Source organism: Rissa tridactyla, chromosome Z, assembly GCF_028500815.1.
Source record: "Rissa tridactyla isolate bRisTri1 chromosome Z, bRisTri1.patW.cur.20221130, whole genome shotgun sequence".
NCBI lineage: Eukaryota > Metazoa > Chordata > Aves > Charadriiformes > Laridae > Rissa > Rissa tridactyla.
In genome coordinates, this window is record NC_071497.1 from 86,932,565 (window position 1) to 86,952,368 (window position 19,804).

At 50.4% G+C, this 19,804-nt stretch overlaps 1 protein-coding gene across 2 annotated transcripts; it reads right to left on the reverse strand.

Annotated features, from left to right (window-relative positions):
• Window positions 1–2,873: 2,873 nt before the first annotated feature.
• Window positions 2,874–19,490, reverse strand: LOC128902436 (uncharacterized). 2 transcript variants are annotated; one of them, XR_008463793.1, is made up of 7 exons: window positions 17,948–19,490; window positions 17,591–17,665; window positions 11,736–12,120; window positions 10,831–11,346; window positions 8,696–8,765; window positions 7,748–7,866; window positions 5,275–5,880 (listed from the first exon to the last, which is right to left on the reverse strand). XR_008463793.1 is itself a non-coding variant. In XM_054185456.1 (5 exons), exons 2-5 carry the CDS (start codon window positions 11,743–11,745, stop codon window positions 4,187–4,189), a joined length of 741 nt encoding a protein of 246 aa, XP_054041431.1. In that variant the 5' UTR covers window positions 11,746–12,120; window positions 14,249–15,360; the 3' UTR covers window positions 2,874–4,186. The 2 variants fall into 2 exon arrangements, 1 of the variants encoding a protein (XP_054041431.1); XM_054185456.1 differs by lacking the exons at window positions 5,275–5,880; window positions 10,831–11,346; window positions 17,591–17,665; window positions 17,948–19,490 and adding exons at window positions 2,874–4,485; window positions 14,249–15,360 and having other exon boundaries at window positions 7,748–8,109.
• Window positions 19,491–19,804: the final 314 nt, after the last annotated feature.

Sequence of the window (19,804 nt, forward strand, 5' to 3'; positions counted from 1 at the left end):
TTGCAAGGCAGATCTGATCAGTTCAGATAAAACCAAAATCTAGCCATGTTTGTATAAACAACTCAGACATAATTATTTTTAAACTATTGGCCAACGTACACGATGCCATGTGTGTCCTGCTTTCAGGAATTAATGTCTTTTACTCGTAAGCCACCTACTGCTGTTTACTTTATTAATGACATTCTGGTCATCTCTCCTGAGGGCAGTAAATGAAAGCTGAATTTGGCTCACTGTCTTCATTTCAATGATTTAGTCTATCAGGCACTGCCTTTTTATAAAGCTGCACTAAACGTGGACAAATATAAAGAGAATTATTGTTCGCTGCTAATGAGCAATCATGTGGCAATAGCTCTGTTTTGCTGCAGAAATGAAGAGAATTTTCCATTGTTCTTTCCCAAAGAGAGCGCTGGCGTTATCCGTGTCTGACGGCTCTTAGTCACGACCTCCGGTAACCACTGCAGAGAGCAGCCGTCACCCCACACATGTTGCAAAACACCCAGAACCACCCATCGAGATGCTTCAGGGAGGCTGGAGAGTTTCACTACGAGCGAAAATGAAGGAGTCCTCCTAAAAGAAAACATATTGACATCAGCTAACCAGGTCACTGCTATACTAGACGTGATAATATATTTCTTAAGCCATACATCTTCTCCGCTCCTTTAGATGTTCGATAAGGCGGGGACCACCCAAGTTAATTTAATGCAAATGTAATTTAACGGATTCCTTGTGTACGTCTTCGAAGTGCCTCCAGCTTCTTGCAATGCATCCGACTAGAACAGCACAGGATTTTACGCTAGCTCAATACTTTAAAGACCGGGTAAAATAAAAATGTATTATTCACCTACTCAAGCATATTTCCCAGGGATGAGGCGTTGGATCCTTACATCCTCCTTCCCACCCGGGAAAAGCCACGCGACCCCACGTGGGTCCCCCAACGCGAGTTGAACACTTGGGGTGGGTACCACCTTCTATTGACCATTCTTGGAAACCACGATGGTTTCCAAGAAAGAAAAGGGACCGCGCTCTCATTCAGACAGCGCAGACACCTCACGGCACGCCGAGGACATTTTTCAGCAGCATTAAACTTTGGTTAATGCCAGAAAAAGTGAAAAAACAAGGATGGGATCCCCTCCGGGCAGCGGCACGCCTGGGCGGGCCGCTGCCCAGAGGGGATCCCATGGGATGCAGAGCTGGGCACCCTCTGGATGCTTGAAACCATGGCAGCAAGAAACAGCAGACGAACGACAAGCAACGCTTTTACTTTACATGCTGGAAAACCAACTTGACTCCCCAGACCTAAGGTTTCAGCGCAAAATAATGGTTGCCATTAAAGAAACGACAAGCCTGCCGTATAATGCGTAGCGCGCGCGCGAAGGCAGGCATTTATAGTACGGAAAACTAATTGGTTCAGGAATCAAATTTGAAAAATGCAACATCTTCATACAGCACTGGGAGTGCAAACACTCCTATTTTAATGAGCTTCCTCTAAAGGAGGCTAATGTGTAATATTTCTCTGTATGAGTTTGCATTAGAAATCTGCTGAGATGGGAATACTCATTACCTGCTACTGTCTGAGCTTTGCACAGAAATACTGGCTTCTCCCGAGTAACCTGACGTGATTATCAACGGCTGGGGGAAGGCATCGCGTGATCGAGGCCCGAAACAACCGTCGCGATATGCAGGTGCGCGGTGCAATTTTTGCAAAGATGCGACGACTTCTTACAAACGACGCAGGATGAATATTAAACGAATCTGGGAAACTCTTAGTCCTGATGTCTCAGATCAGCCCCGTCTTTTCCACTTGCTTTCTAATGAGTCTCATTTATACTGTGGCAAACACATTTTCCTCATTATTTCTCTGTAATTCTGGAGTCCGTGCACCAGCTTCCGTGGGGCTGAGAAGGGGAAGGAGCCGGGAGCTTCAGCTGGGTGCTAATGGTGGCCATGCTGGGGAATGCAAGAGGCAGGATGACACATCAATTTACATGTGGGACTATTTTTCATTAGGGACTGTGCCTACAGGTTGTTTGCTCTTACCTTGCCTCGTACAAAACCCCGCGAAGCCAATTTAGGCAGCGCAACACTGACCTTCGAAAAGCATGACCGTAACGTTCAACAAATGACATCTTCATAGCCGTATCCTATTGTTGCCAGCCACCTCGCACTCAAAGGCAACAGGATCCATGGCTGGATCAGCACTTGCAGCATCCCGTGTGGTTCACGTGTCCATGCTTTGCCATCCACTGGCATCTCCTTCGCCTGGTGCCGGCCTGGGGTGATCCCGGAGAAGGGGTTCCTGGAGATCCCGGAGAAGGGGTTCCCCGTCCGCCTGCTGCTTGGTGGGGCTGCCAGGCTCTTTGAGTAGTTGGGATTACTGGTGTCAGAGACCCTGCAGAGCAATGATCAAAAGAATTCTACGCCCAACAGCTCTTTTCAACTTGATGGATTTTTGAATTTCCTTTCTGAAGGCTAAATTTTCAACAACAAAATATAGTCGTCCCGTGCATGCAAATGAAACAGTTTAAGACCAGGGATAGGAGCACAACGAGTCCTGCTGTAATCGAGATGTTCATTGCATAGAGAAAACAGTGTAAAAAAAGGAACCTTGAATATTTCTGCTGGCCACTTCGGTGGGAGTTCATTGACAAACATTGCCAACAATAAATACAAGCTCCTGCTATTCTGAATCCATGGACCAAAACAGTCCAAAATGAGGAAAACCCCAGCCAGGCACCGTGGCCCTTGCCCTTGGCCATCCCCAGGACACCCCTGCCCACCCCCACCCGCTCCTGCCTGGAGGACGGCAACATCCCGCAGCCAGGGCCAGCCCTTCCACCGGGGCGGGTCTTTCAGAAAGAGAAGCAAAGGGGACAGTTTGTAGCCATTAAACATCACAATCTACTTCACACAGATCCATCAAGAAGCAAAAACCACAGGGGGTTTGCTGGCGGGAGAGCGTGTGAGGCTGGAAGAGGTTGGTTGTCTCTAGTGGGGTGATTTTCTTTTATAATTTGGCTTTAGACCAGGGTGAACCCCGGTGTCCGTCCTAAGGTCCGAGCAGCCCAGAAGCGCGGAGCAACGCAGCGCCCGCTCTACAGGGCTGCAACTTGTCCTGCAGCTCCGCCGTCACGAGGAGAAGCAGACAAGGTGATGCTTCTGCTAGCATTCTCACTCCTTGCCATCTAAGATTAAAATCCCTTTCAAGGTGGCCATATACTTTTCCGCAAGTAAAATTAAAGAACTTTTTCCTCACCTTATCTTCAAAAGCCGTAGCCAGAACCGTCGATGAATATGCTACTATGCTTATTAGAGTTGTTGTTTGTTTGCATTTAGCTAAAATAAATTTGAAGAAAGGCTTGCCAGATGCTTTTTTAAAAACAGTGGTAGAAAAAAAACCCACTTGAGCATGGGTGTTTTGGAAAGAATTTTATTTGCACATCTCTATTTATTTTTGTTTCCAGCTTGCTTTTACAAATGCTGAAAGCCTCAGAGAAATGTGACTTTGCTAGGGCTCCTTCTCCAACAAGCACCACTGTGCTGAGTGGAACGCAATACTTCAGGCTTTACATGTCACCGTGAGAGCTATTTATAAAGCACAATAAACAGCGCGTTTATAAAGGAACGCTTGAGCTTTTCCGAAGCAGACACTGCTCTTTACCTGAATGCGGAGTTTGGAAGTGCTTCTTCACAACCGTGTTGCACACCCAGAATAACTGCTTGGAAATAAGAGGAAAGGGCCCCAGTTTCTGCTCCTTGGACCACCGGTGGTCCATGGACGGCAGCGTGGCAACCTTCCTTGAAGTCTTGAACCTTCCACACTGGACGTTAGGAAGCATTTCTTTACCAAGAGGGTGGTCAAACCCTGGAAAAGGCTTCCTGGAGAAGTGGTGGATGCCCCACGCGTGGCAGTGTTGAAGAAGCATTTGGACAATGGCCTTAACAACATGCTTTAACTTTTGGTCGGGCCTGGAGGGGTCAGGCAGTTGGACGAGATGATCCTTGTAGGTCCCTTCCAGCTGAAATTGTTCTACTTTACCCCTGTTGGCAGCCATGTCCACAAAAGGCAAGGCAGCATCTGCCAGCAGTTTCAGGAAGAGGTGACAGTGGTGGTGACGCCCACTGGTTTCACAGGCTGCTGCTCTTCCTCTTCTTCTCCAGTCGGGGAGATGGGGAGGCAGCGGCAGCTTCATCTCCCAAACAGGGCAGAGAGAGGACGTCCGTCCCTCTTGGGCGACCAGGCAGCCTCGCAGATGCAGAGCTCAGCAGAGGGATCGGAAAGGTCAGGAGCATACATTAAACCTGCCTCCTGGCCACCTCGGCATATGCTGGTGGGTCTTCTGTGGCTGGTAACCTCAGGGCAAAACTGACCTGGCAGCCGGGACCTGCCGCGTCCCCTCGACTCGTCCCCCGTCCGCCTGTGGAGCCATGCCAAGAGGGAAACTGGAGTGTCGGCTTTCTCAGGCAAAGGGAAAACCAGGCATTTTCCTGAGTGGGTGTGGGGAAAAGAGATGGGAGAGAACAGTGACGGAGACAGGACAGTCAGTGCTGACGGACGGTGATGGCTGATTATTTGACAGTACCCAGAGACGGTGCTGCCTATGAGGTTTCTCATACTGCTAGGTCAGCAGAGGGAAACGCAGAGCATCACGGCGCACGGCAGCCACCACCACCGGGGAAGCCCGGAGCCTGGGGACAGCACTGCTGCCTCTCGCCCCCGGCTCACGCTGGGCCAGAGGAGCTCACGGAGGTAAACGCGCTGCTGGTCCAGCCCTTCATGGGTTACGCAAAGACGGGCAGTGGTACAGCAGCCCCGTCTGCCCAGCTGCCATCCCGAGGGCACCGTGCCCTGCCCCTGCCCTCACTGGGCTCCCCCGAAGCTGGGGAGGGGGCAGAGCCGTCGGTGGCACTTACTGGCAGAGAAAGCCCATTGCAGGCAACCGCCAGCGCCATAAAGGGAGAAGCAAAACTACAGTGCACAGCAAGGGTAGCAGCCTGCATGTGGGGGGGAGGTCAGGAAGGCAGCTCTGAAATGAAAAAAAATAGTCATTTAACAAGAAATAAGAGCGCCAGATCCTGCTGCCAGCTATAATTGTGCAGCCTCGCTGAATTCACCGAGGTTGGAAGGGTTAAGGGAGAGCAGAATTTGGCCAGTGGCTGAAATAGATAAAGCCATATGTCTGCTCACTCCTGAACGTGGAACAGAAATAATTACGCGATATTCCTGCTGATAATAAACCTACTCTATTATCAACAGAAATTACAGTTTTTCACAATATTTACGTTTTCCATAAAATATGTTGCAAGAAAATTGATATCACATTGAAGTTTTTGTTTCATGAGGAAAATGCCAACAAATCGCCATTGCAAGGCTCCTGGGCTTTGAGGACAGCTGACCGGCCGGCGTGGCGAGATCTGCGCTGGTGTCCCGGCGTCGAGCTGGAGCCAGACGGCAGGAGAGGGGGGCTCCTGGGAGGGGACTGTCCACCAAAGGGTGGATGTGGCCGTGGCTGGCCCTGCCTGATCCCACGGAGCCCATCGGGGCTGGGAGGGGAGGGTTGGGTACCCGGGTACCGGCCCCCATCCCCTGCACGTTGGCTCTCGCACGCACCAGCAAGAGCATCCCCAGCCCCACGCTGCACGGCAGCTCTTTGTGCACGGCGAGCCCCGCGCCAGCTATCACCAGCTATACGTGTTTACATTCCTTCTGCTTAATATTTCTGTAATCTTCTCTGGCATCATACGCTAGTAATTTTTCTTCTCCTACTTCACACTTTTGATAAGCCTTCTGGTCCCGCAGCAGATGCATTGTGAATCTTCTCCTTCTAAGTATCTTGCATATGTTTCATTAAAAGTGTTTGTTTCTTTGATCAGCTTGAAGTTCTGATGTGAAAAAAAAAACCAAAAAAAAAACCCACAACTTTTTGGACTTTGCTTGGCAGCACCCAGCCCCGAGATGAATAGCAGCGTCTGGGTACAGGCAGTCACTCAGTGTCACCCAATGTCATCATTCACTCTTTGCCAGTTGATTTGCCTGTCCTCCCGCCGATGGCTACAATGTGCACTGGCACCCAAAGATAGAAAACGGGCTTTTTATCCGCTACACTGTGCAACTGCACATGAAAGAACATGGTGGGAGGTGCCAAATGGGAGCAGCAGAAATGGGGATATATCTCACCCGCCGTTGCTTAGCGATGGGAAGCGCGGGCAGGCTGGCATTTCCCGCAGCGCGGGCACCGGCCCCCCGCGCTCCCACCCCGGTGGGACGGCCCCAGGCACGGGGGAAAGACTGGCCACGGTGGCCAGAGGGGACGGGGCAGGTGTGGGGTGCGCCGGACCCCAGTGGAGGGCTTGTGGTGGCCCTTCATGGTAAACCGAGGCATTGCCTGTGCTGGGGACACCCTGCCGCAGGCAGGTGAGGTGCTGCCAGCACGCACCGTGTGTGCGGTCACACCACAGCAGGGTGGCACACGGGTCCCACCGCTCCCCACGGGTGCCTGGGACGCTCGGGGCTTCAAGGAGCTCCAGGGCAGGTCTGAAAGACTGGGATGGTCCAGTGTGGGAAGAGACGCGAGAGCAGCTGTGCCAGCACCCACCCAGCCCTGCCCCTTGCAGAAGGCAGCCCTGGCCCCACATCGCCACCGCCAATGCCACTGCCACCACCACCGTCACTGTTTCTGGGAGAGCTGGGGGTCCGCAGGGATGGGGCCATGCTCTCCCCGCCACGCAGGGACACAGAGACTCTCCCCCCGCGGGTCTCCAAGCGCCCCGTGGAGCTGCCACCCGGGTCTTCACACCTCTGCTCCCCAGCGGGGCACGGGAGTAATCATCACAATAATAACAGCAACAACAATAATATCTTCTTTTATGCTTGCGCCTAACTCGACTAACGAACGTGGTGCATGCAGGTGCAACAGCCACGCTGCTATTAGCCTTAATATCACTGCCTGCTACCCGCCCCGCGTGATTTATTTACTGCCATTTGCATCACCATCCCTTTCACGTGGTTCAGATATAAGTCATTTCCAAGGTAAACTAACTGTAAAAAAAATAAAATATCGGTTCTTCCAACTATTGTGAAAAAAGGTGCAATTCAAAGGTAGCAAAGGGCGAGCATCTTTTTTCTGCCTCGCTGGCAGAGACCAGTGTCTCCCCACAGAGTCAAAGCGCTTTCGCCAGCCTCCCCTCAGCAGCGGGTGGCCAGGAGACCCTACGGCTCTCTGCAGCGACACCGTCCAGTTGATGCTCTCCAGTTTTCACATCCCCCTTAACCTTAACCCGCTCCAGACACCCTGCCCAGCGCCGGCGAAATTCCTGCCTGCATTAATAGCACTGTGCACAGATTTTTATTGATTCGCTCTTGACACAACTGCCGTTCATAAAATACCTAAGCCTCTACTTTTATTCCTGTTGGAAAACATATTTGGTTACAATTCCTACAAATGTGTGGATGTTAAAAATAACATAGTATCCTGCAAGTCCGAACACATATGGTATTTTAACTTCCACGGAATCAAGTAAGAGTATCCTAGATTATCTAGTGGCACGTCCCTGTATAAAAGCAGTATTAGGCCTTATCTCAGGAGGCGTTTGCGCTGGGAGAGGCGCGAGAGGGACGGTCCTTCACCCAGCCCCCACCAAACAGCCAGGGAAGACCCCAGAGATTCGGCGGGGGTTGCACCGCGCCGTGACTCCTTGCGGGGAGCGGGGTCTGCGCCCCCTGCCCTGCTTTATGTCGGCTCCATCTTACCTTGGCTTCCAGACAGCGGGAAGCTGGGAGGAGGGAGCTCCGTCCTTGGCAGTCCATCACGGCGGCTCCGGTGGGGAGGAACAGATGCTGCCTTGCTGCTCACGCTGTCCTGGAGGTTGCTGAACAATTTGGGCATGATGGATGCGGTGCTCTGAGTTGATTTCCAGCCCAGGAAGGGGCTCCATACCCTCCCTGCACAGCTCTTCCAGCCAAAGCCCCCGGACACTGTTCCGGAGCGGGCCCCTTGGTGCTCCCACTCGGTGCCGGCGACAGCCCCGGAGCCTGGCTCCACTCCTCGGCGTGAAGAACGGGGTCTGTCCCCACTGAGCCCCTCCGGCAGCAGCCCCATCCCCTTCCCGGCTCTGCCACCCATCGGAAATGACCATTTCCCAATAACATTGCCCCAGTATTAAAAAAACAAACAAACAAAAAAAAACAACCAAAAAAACCCCAAAGAAAAACCAAAACCCAAAGATACGTACATACCTCACTTACAATATTAAGACCCAATGCAATGGTCGAGCTTAAATTTAAGGAACTGCAATTATTTGCACAGAAGTCAAGTACCCTCTTCCCATCCCCACCCCGCAACAGAATCCTGTAGGGCAGCGAGCCCTTCGCTCCTGCGGCGCTCTTCTGCTCCCCCAGCTTTTCACTCCCCTTCCCCGCGTGCCTGCTACAGCTACAGGTGGTTGAGGCAGTGAAACGCCTCCTGCCTGCCGCCAGCCCATTTGCACCCGGGACCGGGTGTTAACGAAGCCCGTGCTGCCCTGCGCAGAATAAAAAAGCCCAAACGGCCAAGGAAGAGGCAGGATAGCGCAGTTTATCACACACGGACTGGCTCGGATAGAGTCCTCCCTGTCATTGAAAGTCACCGTGCCCCCAACTGTTCAGAAGTTTCACATTAAATTTTTCTGATGTCTTTCATGAAAAATGATATTTCCTTACCCATCGCAGACGATATTTTCCCCGGCAGGTATGCTGTCGAACATGTTGCATTCACACCATGACACAAAGCCTAAAAAAATCACAGAGAGACTAATTACTGGAGGAAAATTACACCAAAAGACCAATTTCCGTGTGATGGAGATGACAGCCAGGCGCTTGGCCCCCCCAGCCGCTTCGGGCAGCTCGCCCGCGAGATGCTGTCACCCCCCCGCGGCCCCCGCACCCCGGGCTGCGGCCGGCTCCACCGGGCACCTCGCAAATTCCTCCCTAGAAACACAATTAAACCAATGCTGCAATAGTTACAAATAGCGGCAAATCATCCTTTGACTGTAAGACTTTATATATAGAAGCAGAAATGCCACAAAGGCAATTTGTACGATAGCTGAGGTACGGTTGATGAATTAGTTCATATTTACCCAGATTATGTACAATAAATGTAATGTATATCATTTATATCTGTATAGTTCTAATTTGGTTGGAATCGGAAAATAATGCAACACGAATTCATATAAAATCCATTTTGTACGGGAAAATTAAAATGGTAGAGCATATTGTTTTATATGAAATATTGAGCTGCGCAATCATATTTGTTATATGCTTTAAGCAGACTTCAGTGGGAAAAACATATTTGTTCCCTTTGGAGCTTCTTTATAAGTGTATAAAAGCTTTAACTTCATATGGTCATAAACGGGTGGAATTTCACAAAAATGCCATCAACGTTTTTCTCCCTTTTCCCATCGACATTAGAATGTGATAAACAGGGATTCAGACATGCACACCACCTCAAACTCTCTTTGTGTTCAGTGATTCAGAGAGCTATTCTCACTCGTTAATAAAAAATAATTATTAAAAACTATTGATGATTTCTAAGAATCACTTTTGTAAAAAAAAAAAAAAACAACCACCTTTCGCCTGCTCTGATGGTTTTTGAGGTTTTGAGCCCACGTCTACGCCTGTGGCACGTGGAGTGATAGGACGAGGGGGAACGGGTTTAAATGGAAAGATTGAGATGAGATCTGAAGAAGAATTGCTGTGAGGGTGGTGAGCCCCTGGCCCAGGTTGCCCAGAGAAGCTGTGGCTGCCCCATCCCTGGAGGGGTTCAAGGCCAGGTTGGACGGGGCTTGGAGCAACCTGGGCTGGTGGGAGGTGTCCCTGCCCAGGGCACGGGGTGGCACTGGGTGGGCTTTAAGGCCTCTTCCAACCCAAACCATTCCATGATTGCAATGCTTCACTCTGCGAGACGACTGCTGCCGTGAAGTCCCTGCAGAGCACACCGTTCCCCTCCCAAGCCTCATCAGGTGCTTCTGAGGGCCACAACCTCCCTGGCCATACGAATGAGCTGCTGGTCACCACCTGCACCCCCGTGCTGCAGAGGCACCACCAGCAGTCAGAAAGAGTCTGTAGAGCTATGGAAAATTTCGGGAGGAGAATCTGGGCTTTTTAATATTTGATGGGGAAACTAAGGCGATATTTCTGTCTTCTGGCCCGCTTGCAGTTGAACAGAAAATAGCTGTAACGGAGCTGCCGGAGCATCGCCTGGCCATCGGTGCTTTGGGCAGCCGGTGCTCGCCCCAGCAGAACAGTCCCCGCGCTTCCCAGCGCCCGCAGGGCTCTGTGTTTAGAATAATCCTATTTAATGCGGTATTCAGATCCCCTGGGTGCTCGCCCTGCGGTCATGGTGCCTGGGATGGCTTGCACAAACATTGGCAGTTCCCAGGACAACACCAGACCCTGATAACCAAAACCAGCCCCCGCAAAGGGACAAAGAAAAAGCCACCCCTGCGTAGAGCACCAGCTACGGCAATCCAACAGCCCATGAAACCACTGCCAAGGTACGGCCACGGCCTTCACCGCTACAGATCAGGGGGACAAAGCCAGTGACATAAATTGCCAAGAGAAGGATTTTCCCCATAAACTCCAGTTTGAAAGCCCCCCTTTTCCCCTGCTGCCTTAAGGGAATATTGCAAGTGGTTTAGAAACAAGCTACGTGGACATATCTGAGACAAGGAGCGGCTTCCAGCATGGCGTAAAAAATACTAGAAAGAGAGAGAGCGCTAAAGCAAATTGCAGGCCAAAATAACACACACGAAATCCTAAGGAGCCCCAGCGATTGGGCTCATCGCTCACATACGCACCCAGTCAGCCTTTGGTTTGCCCCCGCCCCACGCACATTTCTCAGGTCCCGGAGGTAAACGCACCCCTCTCTGCTCGAAACAGGGGACGGGGCACCCGGGACGACGCTGTTCCTCCCCACCGGCAGCCTCCCACAGACGGGGGCGAGAGGAGGAAACCGCTGGCTTCTGCCAAATTTCATGTATTCTCGGTGATGTGGTGGTTAAGGAGGGGCGGGGGAAAGGGAGCTGGTGTCATTGTTACAGCTTGCGCTGCGTGCCAAGCTGCCAGGATGCTGCCAAAGATAACGCAGTCTTTAAGATGTCTATTAAAAACTCCTGGTATTATGAGATGCAAAAGAACTAGCCTTGTGCAGAGGTAGAAAGTAATTATGCAATTCTTATGTAAAATATGCAAGCTTATTTTCAGGGAATGATGCATGGCCTGAAAATGACGTCTCGATTTCTTCCCATTCTGGAGCACACCGGAGATGTCTCACTCTCCCAGCTCTCCAGGACTGGAGCCGGCTTTTTCCACCACTGAAAACCAGAGCCAGGAGAACTTGTCAGAGGGGGGGGAAAAAAAAAAAAAAATAGTAACTTCTTAGATCGAATAAATTTTTAAGCAACCTGCATATCTGTGTGCAGCGCATACAGCTGATCCAAACGTGTGCATGTGCACATAAGAAAGACAAACTTGAAAAAGAGTAGTTCCATATTAAAAATAAAAAAAAAAGAGAAAGTATTAGCACAGATGAAGTGTTGGAGGCTGAAGCAGCACCGAGTTCTGCAGTGCCAGGAGCGCGGTCCCAGCCTGCGGCAGCGCGGGCACTGTAGCTGCTGCAGGAAGAAGCACAACGGCTGCTCTGCATCAGATGGCCGGCGCCTCCGTTCGCGGAGGGAACTGGATACCGTTTCATAGAGTTTACCTTTGCTCATGACGCGATTGACTCCTCGTGTCCAGGCTGTGATGGATTCCCAGCCACCGGATCAAGCTCCTGCGCTCGGAGCCTGTATTTGCTCCGCTGAGCCAGCACTTGAGCCGCTCGATGAAGCCGTCCTTCTGCTGGGGACAAACCACGCCGTGTCCCATGCCACGTGTCCTCCACCCCTCCGCACCTCTCGTGGGGCAATCGCTCTCAATGCAGTCCCACCGCGCGTTTGCTCCTCTCCATCATCCATCCAGGCTGTTGCTGGAGCTGCTGGCAGTGGCTTCCCTGAGGCAGGGCTGGCAGGACACGGGCCATCGCCACGTTCCCGCATTCAAGCCCTTCAGGAGCAGCGTCAGACAGGCCAATACCTCCTTAACGCAGTCTGGGAAGAAACGGGGTGATGTAAGGTACAACTCACCATGAAAATATGTGCCGAACCTGCCCTGGGAGCTTTCAGAGAATGTGTTTTCCCAAGCTAGGGCTCATTATTTTAGACTATAAATAACATATCACCTGATTGCGAAGACCGTAGGTCAGCACCAGGCACTAGCTGGAGTCACCCAGTGAACTAAAATGATATATGAAACCTGTTTCCCTGGGAGTTGTACTACAGATTACTTACAGTTGCAAGCAAGGTCTAGCTCTTCAGAAAAATGGGCTGATAAAATACATGTTTTAGATCTCCAAATAGATCTTGCCGGCTCTCAAAACAGTCCACAAATTAATCCCAAAATTATGAATCCTCCCCTTTTTCTTTGATTTAGCACCATCCCTTTCAGGAAAAAAGCTCCCCAGGTTAAAGCACTTCAGAAAATACTCCACACATGTGCTCACGCATAATTATTTTTTGCTCTCTCCAGCCCCTCCTTCATCTGCTGAAGTTCTCCTCACCTCTCCAGGTTAAGCACTTTCCTCTGTCAAATATCCCTTTGAAATCCATCTCATCTGAAATGCCAACAGCTTTTAGGCGAGTAATAAGAGAAGGATTGGAAGGGGAGCACCAGTGCGGCACACCTGGGCAAGGCACGGCAGGGAAGGTGTCCAGAGTGGTCCCGGTCACGGGAACAGCCAGAGCATGGTCCCGCACCCAAGTCAATGAAGATGCGCAGAGGACCTGGCAGCCGTGCAGAGCAAACCCTCCTGCTACATCATCTCCTCCTCTTGCTCTCTGCCAGTTTTTAGTATCAAGTTTTTAGGTTTTTCCTTGTCTAGGTGCCACTGCTCGCAATTTTGCAAGACGGGAACACAACCCTTATCATTTCTTGACGGTGTAAAGATTGAACATAACCAAGAATTATTTCCAAATGCCTCAGAAGAGAGGCAGTACAATAACAGCCGTAACTGTAATGCCCTCCACAGAACGGCATTTCTGTCCTCAATAGAGCAGGATGAAAACTTCCCATTAAAACTCCCGTTTTTCAGTTGTAAGCCATCCTTTTCCAAACGCACTTGGTTTTGTTTTCCCTCACGGACAAGTTCTTAGTTTCCCTATCGTTAAAGTCGCACGCCCCTTGCCAGCCCTAGGACAGGGGCTGTCCATCACTGGGACAGTGTCGCTCCCGCTTACCGACCTTCTCTGGCCCCAGAAGCAGCCCAGACACATTAGGCTTTTATAAGCATCAATTTTGCACGTAAGTGCGAAGTGCTCTTAAGGAACGCGAGCCCAGCATGCAAGGTGGGCCAGGGAGGAGAGCCAGGCGGGACAGCCAGGCACACGGTTGGGCCAATTTTGCACGCGTTTGGCCATTTAAACGTCGCTTTTTGCAGGACACAAGGCCTGCCTGTGTTTTGGTGACCTGAGCGATGATCAGATCATCGTCCCATGCCTGCGCTTCTGTCGATACCGAGGATCGCCATGCAGGACTTCAGACTTACGAAGATATAAACCACGCAAAATGAAAGTGCAAAAAGATTATAAACGTGAGAATGAATAAATTAATATTTCCTGAAAGTTCACTTCACAAAAGAAATAAAATAAAAAGGCATTTTCCCAGTGAACAGTACACATCTAATCTCTCTGTTTCATGCCTGAGACGGCGGGGTGGAGAGGCAGTGCTCTCGGTGAGTAAAATACAGGTTACAAAGGTTAGAAAGAGTCACCGAGCAATTTTCATTGTCTGGTTTTTTGTCGAGATGCTGAAAGTTGAAAATTTCCCCCCTGTTAATAATACGGTATTAGTTACACATGGCTGCTTTACTGGAGTTAAACCAACACGGCTCCTGCTCACTCCGACCTGAGTTTCTCCAGCGGCCAGCTATTTAAGAAAACAAAAGCCTCCATAATTTGCAATACAGGTCAGCGTTTAGCATGGCAGGAGCCTTAACGCAGACCAAGCGCTGTTTTGAACTCTGAGAATTTGCAGAACGTGCCGCAGGAATATCTGCTCCGAGGGGAAGATTTGGGAAATTGTGGGATTGAGTAATCCAAAGATAAAACTCCTAAAGAATTCCCGCGTGAAAACAAGCCGCCTCCGAGCGTTAGGCTGATATCTTAATGCACAGATACTCACCTATAAACCGATACAGCGCAGGTGGGTCCAGATCACTTGTTTTGAGGATTTGCGGGTTCACGAGTGAGAATCTACTGCTGAGAATTTCCAAGGAAAACGGACTCTATCAAGAGAAGGGATTTCCCAAGGGAAGGTGGGCAGAGCCGGGGGCACTCGGCACGCTCCCCGCAGTGGATCCCTCGCTTCGCAGGACCAGGCAGGTTTCCCTGGCAGCTCCTGCGCGATGACTCCTACCCCTCTGTAAATCTGTCAGGGAAGTTCACATCACCATATCATCATCAGGGGAAGTGAAGAAACTCAGTCTCCCTCTGCACTAGGCGCTAAATATTTGCCACGTTCTGTATTTGGCTATGTTGGTTTTATACCAGCGTATCTGACGAGAAAGGCCCAGTCGATTTAACGAAATAAATTGGAAACGTTTCTAGCAGAAATTAGCTGTAACTTAAGCATTCACATGCTCTTTAGTAGATACAACAATGTGATTTTTATGAGCACCAACAAACTCTGTGGCTAATATTCACTGGAGGTAGAAGTGATCCTGGAAATCCACCTTGCCCAGCCTTCCCTGTTGTACAACCAGCGTTGTCCGGCGCACGGCTGGGGAGAGGTCCCTGGGTGAGCCCTTGGCCATGCAACGGGTGCACCCCAGCGCAGGGCCGGGCACCTCCCCTGGCTTTACGCTGCCTGCAAACGCGCCACGGGGAGCTTTTCTCCCCTTTCTCCATCTCCATGCCACGTCCCAGGTCTCACCTGGGAGAGCTGTTGGGGGTCAGCCCGGGTGCGCAGCGCAGCCCCCCCAGCCGCTCGCTCGGTCCCCCAGCGGGATGGGGGAGAATCAGACGGTAGAAGTGCCAAAACTGGTGGGTTGAGACACCGGCAGTTTAACAGGTAAAGCACAAGCCGCACGCGCAAGCACAGCAGAAGGAGGAATTCCTTGTCTCCTTCCCATGGCAGGCGTTCGGCCCCCCCAGGACAGCAGGGCTCCACCACGCCTAATGGCGGCTGCGGAAGACAAGCGTCGTGGCCCCAAACGTCCCCTTCCTCCTCCTTCCCCGCCTTCCTCTGCCGAGCGTGATGCCGTGTGGCCTGGGACATCCCTCGGACAGTGGGGTCGGCTGTCCCGGCTGGGTCCCCTCCCTGCCCCTGTGCCCCCCGGCCTGCTCGCTGGTGGGGTGGGGTGAGGAGCAGAGAAGACCTTGGGGCTGTGCAAGCCTCGCTCAGCAAAAGCTAAAACACCCTTGTGTTATCAACACCGCTCGGGTCACAAATCCAGAAGAAAACACTCTATCCAGCCAAACCCGGTACAACTACAGATATAAATTATAAAAAGGGTGTCCTCTGCTCTTTCAGGAACGTCATTGCCAAAACCAGCCACCTTCCCGAGGAATACAGGCTCAATCGCACGTGGATCGTCCCATGGCGATATGGACAGGCGGCCCCAAGCCCGCTCAGGTAAGCCCCACCTCACCTACATCAAAACAGGAGTTTCACTCTGAACAACTCCCAAGCTCCGCTTTGCCGACCTGTGATTTGGGAGCATTTACGGACAAGAGGTGGGAGCTTTGACGCTCCGAAGTCATCTGTTTCCACCCCTTTCGCCATATACCAGCATTTGCACCCGGCACGACTTTAAAAACACATTTGCTCATCATTAGCCCTGCTATTCCGCATGGAATCCCATAAATTACAGCTGCTGCTAGAAAATTAAGATGTATATAGGGAAATCATTCACAAATCCCGTATCTGTTGCATCTGGAAGTTCTGGAGTGTTGATTAGTTAAATACATAATTATGAGATAGCCTTAAAGGCAAAAATTGTAAGCAGTGACTTTTGCTAAGGAGTCTCCTGTTGGCGTTATCATACAAAATATAAAATGCTGCGAGTCTAAATAGGAAATTTATCTAAAAGAAAAAAGTTGAAAGACTTGTGCTGAAGATACGACTTCTTCAGAACATTTCTTCGCAAGTTAGATAATAATTAAATACAAATTAATTACTCCCACAAAGCATGTCATTTAGGCAAAAGCCTGTGTTTTTGAGGAACATTAGCATCTCGTTCTGCAATTACACAGCTTGGAAGCAGCCAGTTCGCCTTCATTTTTTGTATTATTGCTTCTAGACGCAATACGTTTGCGCCGAATTCAAAAGAAGCCGTTCATTTCCACATGTAACACGTCAGTAACGCAAATAACACGTTGGCACAAGCCACAGCAAAAGGGACTGAAACCTGGTGATCCAGTAGGAGCGCCGAGGAGTGAACTGGACCTGCTGCTCCCCAGTACGGGACCGCTCTCACCCAGTAACGGAGCCCCACTGGGCAGAGTGGGACCACTGGCCAGCCTGACCTTACCTCCACACCTACGCGCTCCCTCGGACAGATACCTACAGCAGCAACAGCAGTTCTTCCCAGTTTTTCCTGATTTTTTTTTTTTTTTTTTTTTAAATAAAAAATCATACTATCAAGGCCGATGTTTCATTTTCCCGGGAGCGCTCGCAGAGTGGGGCTCAGTAACCACCTCGTGCCAGCCTTCACAGCACCAAGCCAAGACTCACCCGGCACGTGGGAAAAGGGCAGGCAACACGACACCGAAATAACCAAGTGCATCCGGAAAAGCGACATTTTTGCCTTTAGAGGAATTCTTCCTCCACGGAAGAATTTGGCTTTGCATTGAATCAGTAAAATCCAAATATTGAAAATACTTCCGTCATGGAAACTCCCAAATATCTCAGTTTGAAAATATCAACAGGACCTCATGGAAATGAAGCATTTTGACCATTCTACATTCTTTTCTGGCAGTAGAAAATGCAATCCTAAAATCAATTGGAAAAGTAGTTTTCCATTTTGTTTGTGAATCTTTTCAAAATTCTTTCACTGAAAAATTTATGAAGAGTGCAATGTTCCCGTAAACCATTTCAGTTTCATCAGAAGTACATTTTCCAATGAAAAATTGTTCAAATGATTTCTTTTCTGCCAGCTTTAACTGCTCTGACTTGTTGAAAAAAGCTCTGGGAATTTCTTGGGGATAATTGTTTTAACCATTCAGCCTCGCAGCTCATTACCATGAGTTCTTTATCTAGAGGAAAATCTCTGCTAACATGTGGAGTCACCGGGATCTCTCAGGTGCCTTGTGCCTCTGAAAAAATCAAGCTGTTTGATTGCATTTCTGAATATAGCTTTCTTCCCCCCTCTGCCTCCTGTACTGGAAGCAAAATTATATTAAATTACATCATACGATAATTTATTGTCTATGCATGCTATTAGAAGTGCCGAGTGACTATCCAAAACGTGACATTTGAAATCGCATCTCTATTTCATTCCACAGCAATAAAGGCCTATTGTACCTTGAGGTGTTGCTAGCCTTGTCGGAGGAGCCGGTTACGTCCCAGGTAAGTGTCTATCGGCACAGCTCACGGGCCCTGAGACGTGCAAGGGAGAAGCACGGATGAGTTAGTACAAAGCGCGACTGCATCTTGCCATCACCAGCCATCGCCAAGCCCGGTCCAGGGACCCCGTGGCTGTCCCGGCATCCCCCCTCGCTGCCCCCAGCCTCTGCCCCCCACCTCCCCGCGAGCACCGGGGCCAACGCGGCTGCTCCGGCCTCCAGCAACACCCCTCTTTGCTCCCATCCGCCTCCCCACCGCAGGCAAAAGCACTGCAAATTTTGCAGATGAAAACCCCGACTGCAGCCAAAAACTCACTGCAAATTCTGCAGATGAAAATCACTGCAAAAAGCTTATCCATTTAACTGAAAGAGTCACAAAACAGAAGTCGTTTCCTATCCGTTGTGGTTTTGTTATTTTTTTTTTTTTCCCTTTCAGGGAAACCTGATCATTCCAGCTTTTTCAAACCAACACGTTTTTAAGACATATTTAGTTCATTTTTTTTTTCTCCTAAAAGAAGAACTCAACATTCAAGTTAAGCGCTACAGGGTTCACCGAGGAATGTTTTGATAGCTTTCAATTTTTTTTTCCTTCAGTTTGTTGATTCATCGGAAATTTGGGCAGTTTTTGCCCCGATTTGGACTAATAGCATCATTGGAGCCTAGAAAACTGTGGTGGGACCAGGAGCGGGTTCCCTTGCCCAGGTGTTCACAGCTGATAGCTGCAGGAGAGCGGCGCTGAAGGTGCTCGCTACGGCATGAAGAGATGGCAAGACTGGTCCCTCCAACACCGTACCGAGAAGAGAGACAGCATGTACACAGCAAGAAGGTTCCCCATTTATTGTGGGACAGTGGTGTCCCCTCCCTGGGGAGCGAGGGGGGTTGTGTTTGGGTGTCCCACCACCCCTCCACAGAGCCAGCCAGGGACGGGATGCGGCGCTTCCATGGGCAGAGACACTCAAGTGGATGTGAAGAATTCGATGAAGTGCTAGATTAGGGCTTTTAAAATAATTGTGATAAATGATAGCATCTGCATGCGCTAATTTCCCTCAAGATGCGTTAGATTAATTTTATGAAATTAGCGTCCAGAATAGCAAACATTAGCCATTTGCGTGACCAATGCCTTGAATCCGTCGGAGCTCTCGCAGTTTCGCACTGAGTGCTGTCAGGCATTTTGAATCCGGGGAACAGCTCAGGGGCAGGGGGGAGCCCAGGGAGGGAGCCCAAAGCCGACCGGGCACTCGGGAAATTCACGTTATGTGGGTAAAGCGGTAACTTGGGCAGTTGGGTGTCTGGTGGAGCGGAACTGAGCATCTAACCAGAACTCAAAGGTCAGGGCCCGGCGCTAATATGTTATAACATTACTCGGGTGTCTTAGCATTCTCCAGTTGCATGCCATGCTGCTCGCGCCGAAGGGTGAAGGATCCTTGAATCACGTTTGCTGAACCCTGTGAGGAACTCCCAGCTGAGGACAGGCAGCTCCCAGAGCTAACCGGGACCTGACCTGGCATCTTCAACGCGTATTCCACATACGACACAGCTGAAGGGGATGGTTCGCTACCGGTTCGCTTTCCTTTTGACAGTCTGCAGGGAACAGAAGGTGATTTTTACTGTCCAGAGACGTGTGAAGCACTGCAGTCCCCTGCTCCTCCTCCTTCTCAAGATCTGGGACTACATCTCCAGTGCCACCAAGTTGACACGGGTGTTTGAATACACACCGTCTTCTCATCTGGTTCAACGAGCTTCGTCACAAGGAACGAGATGTCTGTGAGAGAGGAGCATCTGGAGGAAGAAAGCTGAGCTGAAACTCAGCCCAGAGGAAATGGAAGTTGGAAGAAATATGGTAACGCTTAGCAGAGCAAGCCAAGACCACGACTCTCCGCGCTGAGGGAATCCGCACTCCCACTGCCAAAACCTGGTTATGGCAGGCAGCCTGCTCTGCCGGTAGAGCCGGACTGTCAAGAAACACAGAGATAATCCATGTCTTGGCCCCATCCCTTCCAGACCCACCAACCCCGGCAGCTCACGCAACATCTACAGGACGAACTCCAGCCGCTCCTTCTACCTGAGCATCAAGCCCACCAGAGCGGTGGGGAACGGCAAGCGCAAGGGAAGCAGAGCAGGGTCTGTAACTCGAGCACAGTTCGAGTTACACCAAGGCCTCTTCTGCTGTCCT

What these genes read in the sequence shown, in the direction of transcription:
- LOC128902436 (XM_054185456.1), bottom strand. An exon ending in GAAAATATCGTCTGCGATGG is followed by an intron (nt 8,110 to 8,695) that starts GTAAGGAAATAT and finishes GATGGGTGGCAG; the next exon opens with AGCCGGGAAGGGGATGGGGC. An exon ending in CCCGCTGTCTGGAAGCCAAG is followed by an intron (nt 4,486 to 7,747) that starts GTAAGATGGAGC and finishes ACACCCACTCAG; the next exon opens with GAAAATGCCTGGTTTTCCCT.